Source organism: Aythya fuligula, chromosome 4 (genome assembly GCF_009819795.1).
Source record: "Aythya fuligula isolate bAytFul2 chromosome 4, bAytFul2.pri, whole genome shotgun sequence".
Classification (NCBI taxonomy): domain Eukaryota; kingdom Metazoa; phylum Chordata; class Aves; order Anseriformes; family Anatidae; genus Aythya; species Aythya fuligula.
Window position 1 is genome coordinate 3121665 of NC_045562.1, and position 23619 is coordinate 3145283.

General features: G+C 44.0%; 1 protein-coding gene across 8 annotated transcripts in view; it reads right to left on the reverse strand.

The window, feature by feature from the left end:
- ANK2 (ankyrin 2) overlaps positions 1-23619 on the reverse strand; it is a 338359-nt gene that overhangs the window by 164403 nt on the left and 150337 nt on the right. For 3 of the 8 annotated variants that reach the window (XM_032186294.1, XM_032186295.1, XM_032186290.1), the window contains exon 1: positions 21924-22148. The exons of 3 other annotated variants lie outside the window; for them this stretch is intronic. In XM_032186294.1, the coding sequence (XP_032042185.1) occupies positions 21924-22046 (123 nt within the window). In that variant the 5' untranslated portion in view covers positions 22047-22148. Of the gene's footprint in view, positions 1-21923; positions 22149-23619 lie in introns of those variants that run through there. 2 more of the 8 variants (XM_032186299.1, XM_032186267.1) reach the window with 2 other exon arrangements.

A 23619-nucleotide genomic window follows, 5' to 3' on the forward strand; every position in this document is an offset into this window, starting at 1 on the left:
GACTTAGTTTTATGGGTACCACTCACCAGTCCGGGAATGGCAAAGCTTATGTCTTGGAAGATTAATTAAAAAAGACATTATCTTGCAGAATAAATGACAAGACGGCAAAATGGAGAAAAAGAGAGGGTCCATTCTGAGCATCACAACAAATCACAACATATATACTGTTAGTGATGTAAATCCCCAAATTTCCCTCTTAGGGATTCTTCAATAAGAAGGCAGAGTATTACAGGGCTCACTTGTTTCTGGAAATTATTTTGGGTCAGATGTTGAGTTTGTGTGGATGATAAACTCTGACGATTTATGCCTTTATATTATTTATGCTGCTCCATGTTTTACAATAATGATAATGATGCTATTGTTGTTCTCCCAGAGATTCAGCCTTTTCTTTCTCTGGTGTTTACTACATGTCGGTCACACAGGGCACCACAAATAATTCCTGAAAGCCAGGTAGTCTTTATAAAAAGGCAGTTGTCTACTACAGAGGCCCTTGCAGCAAATCCTTTTCAGCTTAAATAATTGGAGTCCAATCAATTGCAGAAATCTGTTCTGAGCCATGCTGAAGAGGCCAAATCATTTTGCTATGCTTTAGATGGTGAATCATTCAACACATTAAGCATAACAATCCTCTCCAGCCAGCGACAAAGAGAGCTCTTAATCCCAGCAGCACCATATGTCCGTGCCTCCCCGTGGAAGGTGGGCACGGGTAACCTGTCCTTCGGGCCCTGAAGGGCCGCAGGTGTGTGACACCAGTGAAAAAAGATCATCTCGTTCAGAGGAAGCTTTAAAACAAAGTACATAAACTATCCAATAATAACATTTTCGAAAGGTTATACAGTGCCTGCTATTCTGAGATATTTATGGCTCCCTGGTGAATTGTCAGGGACCGTCCTCCAAAGAGAAGCCACCTGAGCCTGTAGCAGGCCACAGATAAAACACAGGGAACAATTTCCAAACAAAAACCAAGGTATGAGCAATTCACATTCAAACATGCTGTCTGATAAACCCTCTGAAACACTGGCTGGAGTGTAAGCAAGCGCAGAAGTTAACATTATTGTGGCATTTATACGTGTGTGAAGCTAGGCGGTGGCCCAGGCCCTGCCTCACCCCCAGGAGCGTGGGGCCCACTTGTTTGGCACCGCCACTGCTACACCTCCCCGACACCTGCAGCGTTATGGGAGTGTGGGAGAGGGCTGTGACACAGGAAGGTAAAAAGAAATAAAATAAATGATCTGAACCTATTTAAGCTGCTGGGTCATCTTCCCAAGCAAGGGCAGCAGAACCTGTAGGGCTGCATGGGCAGCTCAGGGCCCGAACGGGAGCATCGGCTCCCTGCACGGCTCTGCTCTTCCGTGGCCTTGCATCCTTACCACCCTTGTTCCGCAGGCTGATTTCAGTCACCATTTCTTGTGCAGCTAATTGCTTTTTTTTCTCTCAACAAGAGTAAAATGTTTTTTTGAGACCTTGCTGATCTATATCCCTGTGTGTCAGTAAGTGCTAATTGGTGCCTGCTTGTCTCAGGCAGTTCGGTCTAAATCAAAACCAAATATCTGGCCCTTGATTAGCTCTAATTTTTGTTCCTTAACACAGCCAGGATACTAATTCTGCCGTAAGCCATCTTGTAGGATTTCGTCAAGCTATCTCATTCAGAATTTGGAATATCCAAGTAAGGCCTCAATCCTCTTCTCTAAAGATAATCACCCTATCTGCTCTGCTGAATACATCAGCAGGGGATCACTGCTGACTCGGAAAATCCCAGTCTCTTAAGTCCTCGGTACTGAGATACAGAGTGCAGAGAAACAGCCCCATACAGACTGCCGTACCGCCCCATGGCCTCCCCCCGATGGCACCGTACAGTTACTCCCCTTGTTTTAGGGACTGTGGTATCACACTGGCCCTCCTTCCCTACATGCTTCTCGCTTCTCTTTGACTTCTTGCAAAATTTCTACAACTTTCAAAGACAAAAGTTTCATATCTTCATGTAAAATCAGGTGGCAAGGGGAACATATATTCCATAAAAGATAACTTCTCATATATACGTATACACCTTTAAATATAACATAAATGTTAATTTTCCATAATGTATATTTCATTTTACTGCAGTTTAAAGGAATCCATCGATTCAATGAGGAATGAACGGTAACAGTATTAAATACATAATTCTTCCTTTCCATAAGATCTTGCCGTTTGGTCACATTCATTCACATGAACTTCCTTCAGGATACTGCCCAGCATTTATTCAAGTCTAAGCACTCTTCTGTCCAAATGCCAATTGTCCTTCTGTATTTTGTTTATGCAGCAGTAGTATCTGTAACACTACTAATGGGAAGCGGGAGATTAATCAACTGTAGTAAGATGGAGCAATGTGAAACAGAGCACCTGGTTTGGTCTGAGATTTAATATTTTGTTAATAATCTAATTAACATGCATGGAAGAAAAATAGTGAAAACAGTAAGAAATGCTGCACTTGTATTAAATATCACAGAATATTGTATCTGGAACATAAAGAAGTGCAGGTGATGATAAATTTCCTCATATTAAACATTGTGTTATACTGAAAATAAGAATACTGTTTTCAAGTAGAAGGTTGGGTGTTGTTTTTTTTCCTCCTTTAAAAGTTACATTATCACAAGCTTTGAATGTTTCTGCACTGAAGTTTCAAAGAGAAAAATGTTCTGTAGCTAACTTACTGCCTTCCCTGGCCGTCCTAGGCAGGATGATGAAGCCTGCTTAGAGCCTAACATATTCCAAATGTCACAGCTAGTAACTGGAAGTTATACGATCTTATCAGACATTTTGCAGAACTGGAGAAATCAGTTTATATTTTAAAATGCTTAAAAAGACCCACAATTTATTTTAATATTAATATGAATTTTAATTGTGTCTGTGTAAAATAATTATTTCTAAAAATTGCTTGAAATTACTGAGTAGAAAAGCATCCTCCTGTCTCAAAGAAGGTGACTGTCTGGACACACATTATGGCAAGAGAAAGAGGCAGGCTGAAGATTCAATATCTAAGAACTGCTCCAGAAAATCACAAACAAGAGCACAGAAACACAAGCTTCAGTGTCACCTACCAGCTTAGGTACAAAACAGGGAAGAGTATCAGCTACAATTTATATGCAGTTAAAAAAAAAAAAAAAAAAAAAAGGTCTATGCATAGGGAAATCAACAAAGAATTGTGTATTTTTGGTTAGTATTGTACCCTTGATTCAAGCTTTTACTCTCCCATAGTAATTAGAGATTGCTGATGTATGTAATAATACGTTCTTAACGTACATACCACTAGTTCATTTATTTGGTTTCTTCTTTATTTTGCATCCTGTGCCTGCCTATTTATCTCAGGGCCCATTACATAGATTGGGCACATCTGGTATAAAAATACTTTCATCTTGAATACTAAATTGTTTGTTCTAGTAAATATCTCCTTACGGTTAAAGTAAAGATCAGAAAAAGAGTGTCTAGTGCTACTGAAAGAAAACTAAGCCTAATCCTCCCCAAAATTCAGATGTTAATACAACTATATATATATATATATATATATATATATATATATATATATATAAATTCATTTTGAAAATTGAATATATCTGTATCAATGCTGAAAACAACCTGGCTGTGCAAAATGGATTTACATTTAGTTGAACTACAACCATAAGGAAATGTAATTTTCTATTCTGTGATACTATAGCCAGGGTTTTTATCCATGCTAACTAAGCAGACCACCAGCTACACCTGAAGTAACAAAACAGAACCTGGCATTACTGAGCAGATGTCTCTGGCTCTAACGAGTTGACAAGGTTTCTGTGCAGAGGAAAAAAACCTAAAAGGCTTGTTTTTCCCAATCCATGAAGAAAGAGTGAGTCATGAAATGAAAAGTTAGAGGCTGTACTCATCACTTGTAAACAAACAGATAGGAGTGATATAAAACCAAGCTCTCAAATACAAACACTTGTTCTTTCCCCACACTGAAGTGGTTGTGCTGGATGATAAATAAGAGATGACAATCTTCCAAAAGCAATCAAAGGCAGTTTATCAGAGTATAATAAAGGATTTTGGTTTCTGCATGCAAACAACAATTTGTGCCTTATAGTTATATAAATCATCCAAACAAGGGACAAAATGGCATGAAAAGCAAGTGAGTACACTATGTAACTGAAGAAATTCTCATTATTACAGTTTTAAATATACAGTTAGAGATCTTATGATCGAAACATCTTCACAGAGTTTATCAGCTAGTTAGATGTGCTACCCAGGGGGAAAAAAAATAAAAGCTTCAATGCAATTAATATAAACACCAAAGGACATACTGACAAGGCTATCATCTGTAACCAAGCCCTCATCAAAGAAATTCTGTGGCTATTCTGAATTACAGATACGTGAAAAATAGAGATTATGAGCAACTGACAAAAGAAAAAGGCAAACTTTTGTGTACTGTGGTCTCTCAGGCCTATTAAAAATTGCAACATGTCTATAAATTAAAGAGAACTGAAAAAAGCACAATGACAGAAATGAGACATTTATTTCCAGAGAAGTCGTAAGAATGCCATAAAACTTTATTCAGTGGCCGTTCATAATTCACGACACTGTGGTATGCACAATGTTAACGGTGCGCATACAGTGGCTAATAAACACGAGGCAAAATAGCCAAAGTTTCGTAAGAAAGAGAAATAAACACATAACAGAGTCAACCAAGTAAATATTAGTTCAGGAATATTTCAAGGCTTTAGAAGAGCCCAGAGCAAGTGACCCTACCTTTGCCATGGCAGGAAAGCCTCTTGTAGGGCAGTGCAGAGCCCTGCTGGCTAGCTGGGGTCAGCCTCTGTAAAGGATGCTATGCAATGGGTACATTTTACCATGTACCCCATATAACGTACTTACAGAGTTGCTCCTCTCTAGGGATCGCCCTGCTACAAAAAAAGTAATAGCTTTTGACGTATGGGTTTGTGAGGTGCATTAAAAGCACGAGTTAGCCGCTCTCTAATATCTCTGGAGATCCTAATATCTGGCAACAAATCCTCATCTGGATGGCGCGGAACCTGCAAAACTCAGCGGAGGCACACAGAGCCTCTTCTTCCTGAAAAGATCCACACAAGGAATGGATTCTCTCCAAACCCAACACTGCAATTTTGGGAAAAGTGTGATTACAAACAGCTTGAGCAATCACAGATGCCCTCTACCACATCCCAGCTCCTTTTCCCCAAATCTCTCACACGGCATCAATGCGTCAGAGCAGCCGCACCAGCTGCCCCTTGCCTTTCAGGCAACCAACTGCCTGCTAAGAGGCAAAGGGCCCAGGAAATTCAAAGGGCTTGATATGCGCTGGCCAGTTTATAGACAACGCCTTCTAGAATGTGCTTGGTTTCCAAGGGGAGCAGTTTCATTTTATTCTCATGACAGATTATTTGGGGTTTCGAAGGAAGATGACCACTTGGGTTGCCTGCACGGCAGAGAATGACTTCCAGGACCACAACTACTGGAAGTGAAACACCATGGTACAAAGTATTTCTATGTCTTCCTCCTCTCCCCCACATAATGCTTATTCAATGAGGAACTTTGTAATTTTTCTTCAAAATAACAACAACAAGTGCATCTGGAAAGGCATTAATATTTTTCAGATGTCTGGACTGTGCTTCTTAATAAATTCAGGTAATTACTTAGCCAAAAACGTGGGGTCAGCTGTATAGACACACTCATAGGAATTCAATGATGATATGAAGAAGAGTGACCGTGCGCAAAAACATGGCCCTAACAAAGCAGCCAAGGTGCCAACCAGGAAGAAATGAATGGCACTAATGGCACAGTCCTGCTGGGGAAGAAAAGATATGACCTAAACTATTAAACTATTTCTATACAAAAGGTTAGAACTAAGCCCATATATAAATCTTTTAAGTAGATTTAATGGGAATTGGGTTGCATGAATTTAAGAGGAAATCACTCTTATTTAAAGTCAATTCATAATATCTGAATATAATAACATTTTCTAGATTTGCCAGAGATACCTAATCGAGCTTAATTAACTGGAACAGTTCATCCTTTGCAGCCTACATTTAGGTTTTTGGTTTGCTTGTTTCCCACTGGTAGCTTCTCACAGCAAATGCTAATTGCTCTTCTTCTTTGGCTGGATTCAACCTTAAGCATGACTAAACATTAGGATTTAAAGTATTTGTCAAAGGGAGAATAACTGAACCAAAGTGCAATTCTGCTCTTGGACACACACAAATCAAGTGCATTACTCTGACTGCGGTGCCTTCGAATCTGAACTTGACTTGTAAGTCAGCATATTTGTTCTTCACATTTATTGGCATTATATTGGCTCAAACTGAGATTGCAGATCCTAAGATAAATATTAAAAAATCTGTGCTACCTTTACAGTGCAGTCCTTGCAGAGTCATGGCTGGTTTACAGTTTCATCAAATAAGATAAAACTACTATGAGATGCTAGTAAGTTCTATTAATGTCAACTAAAATTAACAAAAAGCAAAGAGAAAAGGAAACAGAAAGACAGAAAGAAAATAATAAAAAAAAATTACTGCCCGCAAGAAACAGAAAAAATATAAAATGACCCTTCACAAAGCCTGTACTTTCTTTCAATATGAAAAACACGTCAAGGAAGGTGCTGGTAGCATTTTGAATTCTGTGTTACCTTGTAACTGTAATATGCCATCATCAACAAATAAATTACGTTCCTGAATTGTCCTATACATCCTACAGCTTCCCCAGGAATGGGGGAAATGCTCAGCAATGGGCACTCCCCAGGCTCTGTCCCCCTGTCCCGAACGAAGCCCCAGGACCCCCGTGTGCGAGGGGATGGAGCCAGGTAGGCAGCAGAATTTCGACCAAGCGACCGTGCTCCACGCTGCTCGCAACATCCAGCCCTCCTCCCCGCCACAGCGCCTTTTCACATCTGTAGTACCAGCCCCATTCTGTCACTCTCACAGCTCATTTATTTGGGCTTGATGGGCGAGCACCAAAATTTGGCCCAGAGGCAATTACAAGATGGAAAATAGGTCACAAGCCTCCACAAACCACTCCCTTGCCAACGCGTTCTTTTAACATTGGATTTCCAGCTTTCCTCCCTGCCAGCATCTTCATAATGCCAAATGGGACAGAGAGACATAGAATTCCAATTACATGCGATGGAAAAAGAATATGTTTCCAATTAGGTAAATGCAGTTGTTAATAGGCAGGGTCAGAAATAGATTCCAATTTATCTGGAGCTGACTTCTGTTACCCTTTCTTTCAGAGAGCAGCGTGTTTTCATACTGCTACCCTCAGCACAGAAGTCCTATGCTCTTAATTAAGTGCTTATCAACAGAAACAATATCGGTCATTGATCCTTGGCCTGTACTGTATCGGTGAAGAATTAGGTTGGCGTTCTGCTTTATAATATTCCCTGCTACCCGAGATAAATTCAAAAGAAATAGGAAGAGGTACCAGCATTCCCGTCCCACCCATAGATGCTCCCTGTTTTATGGAACATTGCATTGAACTTTCCTACGAGATGGGTGCCTTCAGGAACTCACTCCAGACAGCCCCTCAAAACAAAAGCAGAATACGTGCCATATGTCAGACGTACCTGAGTATAAACCAGTAGCATCATAATTTACATCAACACCGACAAAGTGAAACCGTAAGTCTGATTATTTCTATGGATTTTGAAAAGTATTAATTGTATTGCAAAGCAGAGTTAAGAACAATTATTTCCATCTTACATTCATGGAAGGCAACCTTTAGCCAGGTTCAGACCTGAGGTCATAGAGGAGGTCCTCTGACAAAGCCACAGAGCCCCAGTCTTCATCCACAGCCTTACCCGTAAGACTACAATTCCCACTTGAATTGCATTTTGCAATCAGAATGAGTAAAAATACCGTGGAAAAAAAAAATCCAACAGTATTTTATATGGCATGCTAATCGACAGCCAAAAAAAGCGCTGCTAAGTATATATATATTATGCAATGATATTCTAACAGAGAAACTGGTTTTGTATAATAAAATAATTCAAGTGGCCGACATTTCCCAGGAAATTAATGTGATGTCAAAGACCTCAGAGCCTATGTGAGACTTCTGAAAAGTCTTACTGCATTCAGAGTGACAAATGAAAGCCTTTTTTTTATTACTGCAAAGATGACTCATGTATGGGAGGATATCAACACCACATACATGGGAAGCAGCTGTCTGATTAAGAATATTTGGCTATTCTTATCCATTCTCTGCAAGCCTGCTCCAACGCCCACTGAAGTCAACATGATCTTTGCCTTCGGATTTCAAGAGGATCAGTTTTTCCCTGGTCAGGCTCCCTCTTTCACTGAAGGACTCTGAAGGACAAAAATCAAGGAAGGAAAGCCCCGGGCACTTCTGCCAGCCACCTCTTTTACAGCCCACAGCCTCCTCAACCAACAGTCAAGCATCCTCAGTCCTGCAAGCAGCGAGGCATCAACATTTCTGTCCGTGTAGGATGTTTCAATTTGTGCTTTTTCCTTGTTGTTTTAACATAAAACCTACTATTTCTAAAAGTGAACTTTAAATCAGAGATATTTTTTTCCCTTTTATCTTGAACTCCATAAGCTACATAGTACAAAATAAAGTCACATTCATCACAAGGAAGAACGTGCCAGATTTTAGCACAGTATCAGAAAACTTAGGGTCTTCTAATGCATAATATTGGGAAGAAGAAGAAAAAATGCACGAAAGCAAAGGTTTAAAGATCACTAGAATTGAAAGCACGTTAGCTTGTCACTGAAAATTCAATTCCTAAATATTTGTGGATGGTTTTTTCTTGGACCTGAATTGAAAATGTAGCGAATAGAAAACCAAAACTCCTCCTATTCTGAAAAGGAGATGGCCATGGCTCCAATTTTGCAGGACCATGCAATTCTTTTGGAGGATGAGGATGGCATTTCACCTTTTGTGAAGATGAATGCTTAGCCACTTTTCCCAAATGCCTGCAAAGTCAAGCTTTCACTCTGTGTAGCAGCAATTCTGTTTAGGGGCTAAGCAACACACCCATTTCCATGTTTAACGTTTACACTATGGGGACAGGAGCTTGTGCATAATTGCTTAATCACTTTTGGGAAATTATTCAGATGCTTTTCCAATATTTATCGGTTGGACACTGCCGCAGTTCCATGGGTCATTTGATTATCCACATGTATTTTTAAAAGGACTAGAGGTACTGAAGTTGTTATTTTAAAAAAATAAGACTATTTTATATAAATTAGAAAATTCTTTCATGTATCCACTGCAAGATATTTTCTGTGGACGCATTCTGTGTGTCAAATGAGAGCTATCTACACACAGCAAGACTTTGACCCTCCTTCCTGCTCAGTGACCACCACCTGGCATGGTATTAACTTTGCACGGTGGAGATGTCCCTATTTTTAACACTTGCAAGAAACACCCGTGACAAAGCCACGGATGCCCTAAAGCAGTATTTAGGACGTGAGGATTCTTGCAGAATTCCTGATACTATTTCTCACGGCAGATAAGGGTCTCCCATCCCCACCAACCTGGAGGAGGTTGAAGTTCCTGTGTGAATGACTCGAGGAATTCAAAGACATAACAGCTTACTTAATTTAAGAAGTCCTCAAACTTCAGCACGCACAAAAAAGAACTGAAATATGTATCACTTACTCATCTTTCAGTCTAAAGTATGAGTATCACAGGCGCTCACACACCACTGGGACAAGCACCTTTCCACCACTGGGACCACATCATTCCTGGCTGCATGTACACTCCAGCGAAATGAAGGGGAGACTGTATCAGGGAGCCCTACCTGAGCTGGTCAGTAGAGTTATCTGGGCAAACAAAGGGCTGGAAGGATCTCAACTACTGGAAATCACTTCCAAAAGTAAAAGCACAGAAGAATATTTAGGATTTCTGTTCCAACAGGTTGAAGTGCACCAGCTTCTCTGCAAGACTGAAACAAGCACACTTGTTCTTCGAAAGGCATTACACGGATGCCGTATGAACACCAATAGCTCCCAGCACTGGAAAAACCTGCCTGCATTTTATCCCTCTGCCTTCACAAATCTCTCTCCAATTCCACTTGTGATTTTCAGGCTCTTTTCGCCCCTGCTAATTACTTTAATCATTATCTTTAGAACATTATTACAGTTTATAAATAGTTCTTGACTACCAAAGCTCTCCTTGTGCTAACAACCTAACGATTTGAACAGAACAGGAACGTATCTAAAGAACAGTTCAGTCCTGAAGGTACAGCTGCACAACATTATTTTCCACCATAAATAATCCCCGTCTCCACCACGTAACCCTATTACACAAATTGAACAAATGTTCACAAATTACATTTGAAAATATAAAGCACTAAGATGGTTACGTAATATGAGATGAATTATCTTCTATTTGAAATGTTCGGGGAAAAAAAATCCTAAATCTCTTGAAATCATTAGCAAATCTTTCAGGGATTTTACTGAATTAAGATTATACTCTATATTGCTATAAAACCTAGTGTTCTCTAATAATGTTTACTTGTAGATCCCTATCTCTAAATTATCTTCCACTCTCTCAAAAATTATTTCCTGAAGGAGGGTGGCTCCTCGCAAGTGCTCTGTCCCATACTATTAGCATACATTTGGTATTAACATACCAAACACAGTACGTTTGCATACTGAAGCTGGGTTGACATGCTAACATTAAAAAAGTAAAAATAATAATTAAAAAAAATCTCAGATACCTTGTCTGTGTTTCAGGCTTCTGGACTGATGATTACTACTATGGCAGTGAAGTGACTACAAAATAACTCCAATTTCTTGCTAGAAATAAAGGAGTGTGCCACTGCTACGTCACCCAGCTGCCTTAGGAATATGGCTAAATGGAGATAAGGAGGACGCTGACAACCACTAGCCCTCCCCCAGCCTGCATATTCATAAGCCGAAGCACTACATTGTTTCCTCCTAAGTTGCTCCTGGAGCATTTCCTTCTTCCCCTCGATTGTAACGAGCAGTGCTGGGCACAGACAGGCACTGAGGAATCCATCGGAGTGCTGCACCAAGGGTTTGCTCTTACAGATGCTCTGGGGATGAACCCTCAGGGTGTCCCTGTGCAGCTCCCACAAGCCACAGCCCTGTGTGGGTGATGCTGCAGCCTCGGAGCTGCGTGGGATCCTCCCCTACCTGCGTGCCCGCGCTGCACACACGTCGGGTACCAAACGCTGCATTAGGGGGGTGAAGGCTGCGGCTCCCTGGGGAGCACGGGGAGATGGCAAAGCCCATCCGTGCTTCCCTCAGCCCGCGAGAAGCCCCGTGCTGCAATGCAGAGCTCTGCTACAGAGCCAGCTCTGTGTACAGCTATTAATTATTTCTGATTGCATTTGTTCGGGAAACCTTTTTCCGGGCTGTGTAATTCAGCGAGGCAGTGCCACGCGCTCCTTCCCAGGACCAGGCCTGTTAAAGCGCGCGCTGCTGGTGCCTGCACCTCAGGACAGAGGAGTTCGTAAAGAAATTCCTACCGAGGCAGCGGCCGAGTGGTTTCTCCACCTTCTAGACAATGCTGCAGTCTGTGTGTTGTCACTGGGAGAATCAGGAGCCAGCACACAGCTCAGGGGCTTTTTTGTCACTTTTTTAGCAGCAGGATGCAGACTCCAGCACATCTCCCCACTAGTTGTCATGGAGTCTCCATGCGCCCCCACCAAAAAGCTTAGCTGCTATACATCAGTTGCTATTGCTACTGACCAGCCAAAATAACTTTTTTGTTTGTTTTTTTTAAACCTATTTCACTTTTTTGTCTCCATCAAATGCCATTTGCAAAATGATCCCATAATCGTTAAAGCTAAGCCTGCTTTGCACACAGCAGCTTGGCGTGTCACTTCCATGCTCACATCAGCATTTTCACTGGGTTACCTCTGCAAAGGCATTCAGGAACCCAAATCTATCCACACATACTTCCTTAAGTGAGCAACATAAAATGAAATAGGCTCCATTTACAAAATATTTTTTCCTTCTTTTGCCATTACCTAAAATATATATATTTTAATTTGGTGCAAGAATGTAAGCTATATATTGAGAAAGATCATTGGTCCTGTTTCAATAACCTCTTCCCAGCAGCAACTAAAAGAGCTGGTATCAAACCTGCAGAGACCCTGTGCAGAGGCTAAACCAGATGCAACTCCCAGCAGTGCCTGGCTTAGCTCAGTGGGATCGAGCCCTCGTGGCCTGGGAACGTGGGCAATGGCCACGACTCCTTCCCTGCAGGTAGTCCTGTTGGCTGGTCCCACCTCCATCAGCAGGACTGCAACGTCCTTGCTGGGCAGGGCTGTGACCCGCTGGCTGAAACTTAGTTTCTGCATGTAATTCTTTGTGCTTCAGTGCCTTAAAAAAAAAAAATAATAATAATAATAATACTTTTTTTTAAAAAGCAGCGTGAGAAGGCAGAACAAGGTCTTGCCACCCCTGGTGATACCCCGGCCCGGGCAGCGAGGCACCAACCAGCTTTGGTGCGTGCCGCCCTGCTGCTGCACTGCCAGCTCCACTGGCTTTGTGCGCTGACGTGTCCTGATCAGACATCCTGGCAGAGCACAAGCTAGAAATAGTAAATAATTTAAAATAAGCCTAAATTATTGAACTTAAAACAGCCTGGAAAGGTTTGTCCTTACGCTTCCATAGGCTGAAACCATTTTCTACGAGCCTGGGGAAATCAGGGCTATGCCCACCCTGGGGGAGCGCCGCTTCAGCGATGGCTTTATTTCATACAGAGACAGAGAGAATGCAGATCCCAACTATTAGGGAAAAAGAAATCCATATCCTTCCTCAGGTCAGGTACAATAACAGTATCATAATTACTTCTCAAATACAAAGCATTGTTTCAGCAGGTCATGGAAAACATAACCACCTCTTTCACAGACATTAAGTCTCAATGGACTTTTTCAATGCACATGCCAACAACTTCTTTATTCCAGTGGCCTTTCTCTTCCTCTTTCTGTTTTTTCTTACTCTCTCTTCCTCAGGTAACAGTGACCATGGAGCTGCTTCCACCAGATTTGGTGTGAATTTTGCTGGAGGATGAGAAGCCGACTGAAATATCAAATATGTATTCTGAAACGCGGTTAGGCTGTTTTCCTTAAACCTGTCTCTTTCCAGAAGCCCTAAGCAGCAAATAAACTTTCTATACCTTGAGGAGGTCAGCATGCTAAATTCTTCATTAGAATCAACGAACAGACAGGAATTACAATTAATTTATTTTTTAACTGCAGCCTTGTTTTCAGTCACTTGTAAAAGGGCAGCTACCAGTTAATCTGTATTGATCTGCATGAGGAAGGTCCTAGGGAGGGAACAAATTCTGACAGAGTTTTGAACCAATCCCTGAAAAACTATCATCAAAGCACTGCGTGAATTCACGTTACATGCAACTTTTATAAATAATTACCTGAGAGAAACCCAAAGAGCTGTGCCAACGTGTTAGCACCTTGTACAGTGCCAGCTCGGGGAACCATCTGAAACTCATTCAGCAACATTTGTCAGGTTTCAGTAGTTCATATCACATGCTCTGGTATACAACGGAGTAACAGCGTGGAAAGCCCGTCCCTATTTACAGCTGGACAACTCCACCAAACAGCGAGGAGAGCTGCTGCTCTGAGCGACCCGTGGCCTATCGTCATTTTGGTTGCCAGCAGGTGCGCCCCTCAGGGAGCGGGTGAGGACAGGAGCACGGCTGTGGCAAACATGCATGTGCCCCCAAACACGAGCTTCCAGTCAGGGAGAAGTACCCATCACAATTCAAACCAACATGCCCAATGTTATAATGGTGCTAAAAAGGTATTGCTTGGCATCAATGCAGAGAACAGGCATTATTAAAAACAAAAAAAGCCTTCAAAAGCTATCGTATGGGCACGGACAGTCAAGCCAATGAAGCATGGACACGCTTTTACCATCAGCAGTAGTATTTTGTTAAAATTCTATGAAAGAACTAACCTTAAGTTTGGATAAAACTCATGACAAGCTCCCAGAAATGCTGGTAGCATCAGGAGCTGACACAACATGCGATTAGGAGGCGAACAGGCACTACGAAGTCCCACCGGTATCAGGGGAACTTGCTCTGAACAAGTTCAAGTCTCTACTTTGGAACGTGTAATAAATTTTTTACTGGAAATAAGTATGGAAAAATATTTGAAGGGGAAAGTTTTCTGTTGGATTGGTCAAGAAAACCCTTAATTACTGATAGTAGATTTATCCTTTGTTTAGTCCTTTTCTCTACGCTATCTTTAGCGTAACACTGTGTGACTAACAATCATCACTTCCTAAATTTGTTCTTCCTTATTCAAATATGACTGGGCCTTGACAGGATGACTGCCAGTTATCTCATTAACCACCAATTTATACACTTAATCAAGGCATTAACACTAAAAGAGTTTTAAAACTGCTGTAAAGTCATCGTACAGGAATTAAATATCAGAGAGCATCCCAAACTGTACGTGGAATGCCTGCTTCTGTTTTCACTATGACGACTTATTAGCACTTAAGAAAGAAACTCAAATGACACTCAACCAAGACATACATGCTTATAGAAATGCTTGTTTAGATTGTGAAGCAATAGTAGGACGGATGTTCACAAGGAAAAGGCTGAGAACCAGTTCCTGTTGCAGGACAGATGCAGTCCATGATGCTTCCTGCACTCTGATCCCCAGGAACACAATCAGGTTGTGCCGGGCAGGGCATCATCTCGGGGGAAGAAGAAGTGTTACCTGACTGACAGTAACCCTACTGCAGTGCTCCGGACATACCCACCATTTCTAGGCTCTGGATGTGCTGTATGTTGGCACCTACAAGCACCAGAGCACAGCTCAAAACCTCACCACTGAAACCTCTCAGTGTTCGTATGCCATTATTTACTTCTCTCAGGTGCCAAACTTCCTCCAGGAGGTCAATGGAAACGCCTGGAGGACTAAATGACAGAAGCCAGCATCCCAAAAGCTTGACATCTCACAGTTTAACATCTAACATCTATATTTCTTTTCCTGATCTTGGCTTGTGTTTGTGAAACTTCCCTTAAAACACTTTTTAACTGCTTAACAGAAAATTGCCCAAACAGAGTAATAATTCTTCTAGAGGTGCAGACAGTGGCACCAGTGTAATGGACATAGGACATCGTCAGAGAAGGTAAACAAAACCAAACAGCCAAAAAGGCACAGAAGTTTATACGGAATAATTTCCTTCAGTGTATAAATGTGGTCTCAGTTGTTTTTTGGATTCATCTGTAGCTCCTGGTAAGTAGGATTGACACCTGTTATATTTCTGGAGTTCCTTCAGGCAGCTGCTGGCATTTCTCCTCTCTCTTAGTTGCTCTTTTAAAGCTCAAAAGAAGTTCTTTTTACTGAAATAGATGGAGTGAGAGATGAAAACTTTGGCATTTCGGAGGTTTCCATAACTTTATGTAAGCAATCACACTGCAATTACATTCAGCCATAAAATCCAAAGCTTACGACATTAAATGGGATTGCATCAAGCGAGCTCAGCAGTGCCAAAGGATAGGTGGGACACAGCAGCAACAGGTTTCTCCTCCTCCTGTGTTCAATGCCTAACAGCTGTGCTGTGAGCCCAGAGGTTCATCTCCTTTGGGAAGGGAAGGTGGAAGAAAGAAACAAAGATGCTTGTATCCCTCTGGCCTCCATGGCTATGGGAGAAGCACAGCTCCAGCTGTCGGCAAGGAGTGTCACACAAGCTGGACCCAGACCCCGGCCCAAGCTTGCTTCTCTGCACTGAATACATGCGAAATGAGTATTGCCACTATCTTTAGCCCATGGTACTTATCTACTAGCCAACTCCATCATCCTGGCTCGAGACAATGTTTTCTCTTTTATTTTAAAGCTGCTTAGAGGCACGTCCACCCAGGGTTCCAAACACACCCTTAGGTAAAGGATCTGTGTTTTCAAACGCAGTCTACGTATGATTTACTGAGACCAAATAAACCCTGTCTTTCAAAAATTACCACAGAAACTAAATTTAAAAGCCACATATAAATCACGGTATGGTTAGGCAACAAACCTATATAAAGGGGAGTAGATGTAAGGTTGTAATGAAGATTGCTCCTTTCCCATCAGAAACAAGGGCAATGGATATCATTGGTCTTTACTACAACATTAGGTTGTTTTATTTCAGAATATTGTGCATTTATGCTCAGTTTAATTATGGCAAACAAAGCAAGCTTCTGAAATAAAAATAAGCTAGACAAATAATGATACTTGGCACTACAGCATACTTGGATACATATATACAGTATGCATATATGTATACATATGCTTGTATACAGTATCCATCTAATGATAGTTGGCACTACAGCATTCCCTATCTGCAGAAGGCTGAACAGGGCTTAATCAGCACTTATTTTAGAGCCCCAGTTGGTTTTCCTCTTTTAGATCAAACCCACGCTGAACTTCACAGGTAACCCACCTAGGATGAACTGCACAGGACATCCAAGTCAAATGCACTGAGAGTTCCTCTGCAGTGAATATGTTAGATGTGAACAGATGTATAATCCTTTGCACAGGACTCATTTTAAACTTATAATAGTCATTTGGTAAATTATTCAGAACATCATCACCAAATCCGAAGTATTTGCAAGCTCCGCTGTTGGGGTTACACACACATCACCTCTCAGGTAGGACACCTATAAACTGAAGCAGCAAATACCAATTTATTACAAAATACAGTGTCATCAAAAGAGGCTCCGTTTTATAAAAAGGCAGCACACAGTGTGGTATTATTTTCATCCCAAGAAGTATCTACATAATGAAAACAGACATCTGAGACACAGAAGGTAAATGCTCAAAGGGCATCAGGAATAGGCACCATCTACGCAAACACTTGGTTATGAAACACCAAAAAGATTTTGTCTCTGTGTGTGTGTGGTTGAAGAGGCATTTGAAACATCTAGAAATTCTGGTGAATCACAAAGATCTTTGCCAAGGCAACGAACAGAACACTGAACCGACAAGACATGTTCAGTGCTGAAGAAAAAACAGGAGGTTAAAGCTGCAGCATGAAGGACGTTCACACCAGAGGGGATGCTCAACTTGGCATCCACGCACCAAGTGACCAGGAGTGAAGGCCTGTTCCTCAACACTTTTTCCTCTTTGGGATACTTCTTTCTAGCGTGCCCAAGCACCCATTATTTTCTTCGTGCCTACTTTTCCTCGCTGAAGCTTTGGCCCTTTCCAAACTGACGAGACTCACGTCTGCCAGCCTCCTGCACCGCATCGCCAACACCCACCTCCCCTGCCGAAAGCAGGCTTGAATTTCAAATGGGTTTTTCCGCCTGCTTCTGAGACAAATGCGACATCAGTTTCTACACGAATTTCTGAACACGAGATTTCTTTCCAATATTCAGTCCATCAGAAAGGAGTTGATAATGTGAGAAAAAGGCTTGATGCTGAAGGAACCCAAAGAAAATTCAATCACTGCCTTCTGCAGCTATGTGATAGAAGCGTTGACTCTTACGCACACACCTGAATTTTGCTGACAGCAGCAGCTCCTTATTTCTCCCTCCATCCTTGTCCCTCTGCAGATATTGCCTAGAAGCAGCAGCTATATGTGAGCTTTGGCAGTACTTAGGGTGTCAACTGAAGGACAAAATTCACTGATACGTGGTTGTTTCCCAATCTCTTTTGGCCAGCAATGGTGAATATTCCAGATACTGCAGGAAATTTTACAGTAAGTTGCTAAGGGATGCTGAAATCATAAGGCTGGCCTTTAAAATATGATATATATATATATACACATATATATATATATGTGTGTGTGTGTATATATATAGTGTATAATTTATGTATATATATATATTTTTTAAAAACTTTAAAGAAAAAGTTTGTAAAACTGTATATTTAAATACTAAATAAATACCCTCTTATTGACAGAACCCAGAGGTCAAGCGCTGTCCTCAGTGCTGACTGTAAAAGGGTAACATGAATCAACTTACCACTTGTGTACATTCAAAACTCAGTTTAATTTGACAGCTGAATCGATTTTTGATAACAGCTTTGTTGTTGTTGTTGTTGTTTGAGGGGTTATTTGTGGTGAGATCTGTTTGTTTGTTTGTTTTTAGATTTTCTAAACACTTGTCACATGCAAAGACAGGAAGCTCTGTCTGCCTTGGAAAGTATTATAGACAGAGAAAAGCAAGTGTGTGTTACCCAGTGCCAGGGGCTAGGACGCCGGATTCCAAGGCTGTAATTCCAGCTTTGCTGCTGACTCAGAGAGTGACCGTCACGTAACCACAGCCCTTCATTTTCCTCACTCTGCAGAAGAGGAGCTGTACTCAGCTATCTCACACAGACACTGCGAGGCAAGCAGAGCTGGGCCTTGCACACCCTGAGTTCAGCTGTGAGAGAATTAGTCATGCCTAAACATTGATACAATCCACATGTGCATCTTAACCTGCTCACCTCCTCTGTTAGCATCTGGCTTTTACTGTTCTTGATATGCTCAGGTATCCACACGACTATTCAGACCAGTGGTTTTATGTTTACACACACAAATTTTATGCTGCATTTGTATCAGGATGTGTTTTCCAACACTGCAAGAAAAGACTGCATGCAGAAATGAAAATTGCCCATTTGGATGAAAGATGAGCAGAGGCAATCCTTGTCAAGTGGCTTTAAAAATCAAGTCAGTCTCAGAAAGAATGCAGGAGAGGGCCTTAATATTGTTGTCAGCTTCCAAACAGGTTTTTTTTCCCTGTTTATGGGTGTGGATTACTTCTGTTAATCTGTGAAACAACTATATGTGCCTAAGACCTGAAAAGACACCGTCTGAGCAAGAATGCTGCTGATGCGGGTCCTCTTCCTGACTCTGCTGATCGCCAGGGCGTTGTTACTGTCCAGAGCCACATCAAGTAGCAGAAATGATGACATTTAAGAAGATTCTGGTCCTCCCCGAGAGGCACAGAAACTACAGCCGTGATGCAGCTATCGAGGCAGAAGCCGACTGCACTGCAAAACAGCATGGAGCAAAAATACTCCAGGGAGCGGGCAGCTCCCACAGCTGCAGCATCCCTGGAAGCCAGAAGCAGCACGGGACAGCACTAACAGCTGCCCGGGGTGCTGGCAGGCTGGAAGAGAGAAAGCCACGGCCCCTTGTTGCCCCCGTTGGCATAACCAGGGTGTTCCAGGGGCAGAGACAAAATTTGCATCCCAAGGCCACAGCAGCACTTCATGCAAACAGCGTCTATCAGCACACAGATAACACACACGAGACTCTGAACAGCCCCCAGTAACTTCTTATTAGCATAGCCCCTCTCCTGCTACAGCTCCCTCAGACAAAATGGATCTCTGCTGTACTGACAATCCAGTCACTGCAAGAGCTTGCAAGTAAATCACAAACCTGGGGCCACGTCCCCACGTGCTGAAAGAGTTTAAGTACTGGCAGCAATCAAACAATGTTCATTTCCCTCTCGTCTCTCGTGGGCCTACCCGTGCGATTTGTCGGGAGCCTCCATTTTCCAAGGGAGTCAATGCAAACTGGGAGGGCTCTGCACCTACTGGGAGACGGCCACGTTTCAGCACGGAGCAATTTACATTTCCTCAGCAATTTACGTGGCAGACGTAAACGTATGTTTATCACTTAGACGTGGATATCACAAATATAAAACCTAAATTGATGAAGAAATACATATTCTGTCACCTAGTCTATATAGTGTTATATATTTTGTGTCTACTGTGGATGTTATGCAGGTGTGTGTGTACACACTCACATATATATAAAAGCTGTGCCTGACTACGTGTCCTGCACAGCACGGGCATGTACACAGGCACACAGACCGACACAAACCCGCACTTGTGCCGCTGCACGTCTCATGCAGAAGGAGCACGGGGAAGATGCGTGGCCCAGCCCACACCCATTCCCTCTGACGGCAAGTTCGGGGTGCAGCCAAGCACTTGTTTATGTAACAGCAAGGTGCAGCTGCGGTAAAAGGGAGACAGGAGCGAGGGCCGCTGCTGAATATTAAAAAGGAAGACAAGCAAACCATGACAGCATTCGCTGTATTTTCTCAGCAAAGCCCACTGGTACTTCCTCGATCTCAAAATGCCACGCAGCCTGCATCCCCAGACACTATCGCTAGCACAAACACAGCCTGAGCCTGCCCGCTCCCAGGCAGGGATATGCAGCACGCGCGGAAAAGAGAGAGCAGAAGGGGCACGATTAATTCTATCCCGCTTTAATTAAAGAAGTAGAATGCACGTCTGAATGAAGCAGGAGATGTGAAAATCAGGAAAAACACCACATGCTGTGATTAGGTAACTGAGATGGGTACTGGCAAACGTGAAAAAAGACCCTCCAGCAAAGGCACACACACATTGGAAAAAAAAAAAAAAAAAAAAGAAAGCGGGGGGGCTATTTTGCAGAGAATCCAGCATCCAAAATGCAATCACAGAAACTCCCTTATGCTGCAGTGTCCCATTTAGGGGATTAGGACAGTAATCGCAATCTGCCCCAGCACCCAAGCAGTGCACACGTTAGAAATGGCATTTGTGTTTTGATGAAGAGAATCAATCAGCAACTTAATGAACTCTGCAGACACGGCCTTTTACGAGTCAGGGCGATCAGACCCACAGGTCCCAAAGGTACCAAAACAGCCCCAGCAATTTTATTTAAGTTATGCAGTTCTGCATATGAAATCCGTAAGACTGAGAACAGAGTGAATCCCGAATTTCTCAGGTATGCCAAGGGAGCAGATGGCTTCTGAATCCTAGGCGTTTGCCAAAAGGATCTGCACATTCAAGCGCTGCATTGCTGGATTCTGTTCCCTGCCCTTTCACGGGGAGCTCTGTGTTTACATGCAACGTAGCAGAAACAGAAAAGAGGACAGATTACGTCTCTCGATATCATCCCTTCTGCAAGATATTTATAAAGAATGGGTCAAAACATGGTGTCAGTGAATGAGCTAACGTGTATCGCAGCCTAGAGATTCCTGAGACGGGAGAAAAGAACCAGCAGTGAGGAGGCATTAACGCAGGCACTCCTGGTGCAGCCTAGTCCTAGAGCTGTCCTTAACAGCAGCTTCGGGTCCTTTAGTATTTTCTCCACCCCTGTACATTACTTGTGTCCTTGGAAACCATAGACAAATCAATCATCTATGGTCTTTATTTTTATTCTGTGGTCGCTTTGTTTGTTTTCCAAGGTAACCTGACTTCATTCCACATTTCTAGCAGAGAAAAAACACAACAGTTAATTATAAATTAGGAGAAACCTCCCTAAAATCCGAAACACCTAAATAGATGTGCCTTCACAGAATCAGAGACTGCCAGCAGCGACAGACACAGAAAGACAACAGATTGCAGGCTCGTTTCAGGCCACAGCCAGAAAAATACACCTGCAGTGTGCAGGGTAAATACACTGAATCACGGCTGCTAGCACAGCTCTGGTTACCGATACCTCCCCGAACAGCTCGGCTGATCCACCTAGTTCCACACGAGAGGTCCTGTGTGCAGCATTTAGCATCGATGCTTTTGGTGCCGATGCGGGCACTGGAGCTAAAAATGGGAAATGGGGGAGAGATGCTGCCACGGAGCACAGACACACACTGCAAAGCACCAGCACGGCCACCTCCCTCCCCGCCAACTTCTCCAGATCAGCTCGGGGCACGAAGCAGCTGGCTCCTGAGTGCCAAAACCATCCCCAGCCCTGCTGGGGGGTTAGGCAGCGCTGGGGTGCCCATGGCCACCTTTACGTGCCTGTTCCCCCTGTGGCTGGGGGCTGCCAGGTGTGGCAGCACCCGAATCTCACTGCAGCCGGGCTAGGTCCACAGCAGGGCACAGAGAATGGGAAGGGATGCAAAGGGCAAATATGAGGTGGACGAGAAGGAAAATGGAAGGGAGAGCATTACACATGGCAGTGAACCCCTGGGAAGTGCCACACAGACAGAAGGAAGGGCATGGGGGGAAGAGGGAGAAGGGGCAGTTTTTCCCCTCGTACCTTGCGTTTCCGATCTGCCCTAGAGATTTTCCGCTGCCTTTTCCTCTCCTTCTCAAGGTTTCTCTCCCTCTCTTCAAGTTCGGACTCTCGAACTTTCTTAATGGAGGCGGCTGCATGAGCCATTGTGGAGAGGAGACCACCCGCTCCAGGGAAGCCGTTCCCACCACCGGCGGATATCCAGGTGAGTTAATTTTTTCGGGAGGGCACCGGCCGCAAGCCAGTGCTTCGCAGCGTAATCCACTCTTCCTCCTGCTTCTCCCCAGGAAGGGTCACAGCCCTGCAGCACCCATCGTTCGGGAGCTCGAGAGCCGTGTCCACGCGTGCAATGTGTGGCAGCGCTCACAGCCGCACGCACGCCATCGCAGAGCAGCCGGCAAATATCTGCCAGCAGCCTGAGGTCTCTTCAGCTTGGCTGCAAGCAAAGACAAGCTCAGCTGGGGGGGGGGGAGGAGAAGGAAAAAAAAAAAAAAAAAAAAAAAAGAATCGGCCTTTAAACACACACCACCAAATTGGAAAGGTCTTTTGGGATTCCTCCAGATAGGCTGTGTCTTCTGGCTGGGAGGGAGGCTCCACTTCAGCACAACCACCAGCTGGGGGAGGAGGCAGCTCCCGGCAGCTCCTCACGTCGCCCTTCTGCAGGGTGAGATGAAAATGGTGCAGTCTGACTTACTGACGTGCTGCCGCTGCCTCCCCGCTCTCCTCTTCCTCGCCACCTCCTCGTGCCGCCGGTGCCCGGGGAGCAGCAGCCAGAGCCGCCGGCTTCAGCTCGCAGCCCCAGCCCCGCACCTGCTGCAGCACGGAGCCGCCCTGGAGGGGCTGGCGGTGCCCAAGCCCTGGCCGTGCCGCGGTGCCAGGCTGCAGCAGGAGCCCTGCGCCCAATGCGGCGAGGAGGGGGTGCTGCTGGGGGCGTACGCTGGGCTCGGCCTGCCCCGCTCGGCACAGCTCCACCGAGGTAAAAAATAATGCCACGGAGCCGGCTCCGGGATATTCAACGCCAAACGCGCTCTCGGGTGCTCCCTAGGACCGCTTAGGAAGCCCCATGCTGAGGATGGGGAAGGATCACTGCAGAGAGACCGCAAGAGACAGGAAGAAGGCACTGATCCCCTCTGCCCCCCACAGCCTTTGTTTTGGGGACACCAATTTATAGCGTGAATATCAGAGACAGCTGGGTCTGCCATCCCCGCCCTCCCTAACACCAGCACACCACAGCTCTGCTCCCGCCCCCGGGGCTCACTCTGTTATCGCTATCAGCATCAAAGGTTTGTCTATCAGAACGGGACACGCAGACAAACAGCCTTTGCATTAGCCCCCCAGGCGGCCGGTCCCATTTCAGCTCCCTCCAGCACACCGACCCGGAGGGGTCCTGAGGGAGGGGGCCGTGGCTGCCCTGAGCCCGCAGCCCTGCCCTGCCCACCCCAGAGGAGCCAGGGACGGAGCAGCTCGCTGGCAGTGGCACCAAAAGTCACCAAATCAAAGAAACCGGGGCTCCTGGCCAGATTTCCCTCTGCAACGTGTTCCCCGAGGTCAGACTAGATTTGAGTGAGTGGCTGCCGCGGCTGAGCACTGTGAATTTCACTGCACGGCAGCACCCCTGAAACACCTACAGGTGCCCTGTGAGCTCTCGGTGTGACAGCAGAGCAAGGGCCAGGGCCAACCCCAGCACCACTGTTTCTGTACGCAGAGCTTGGTTGTTCTC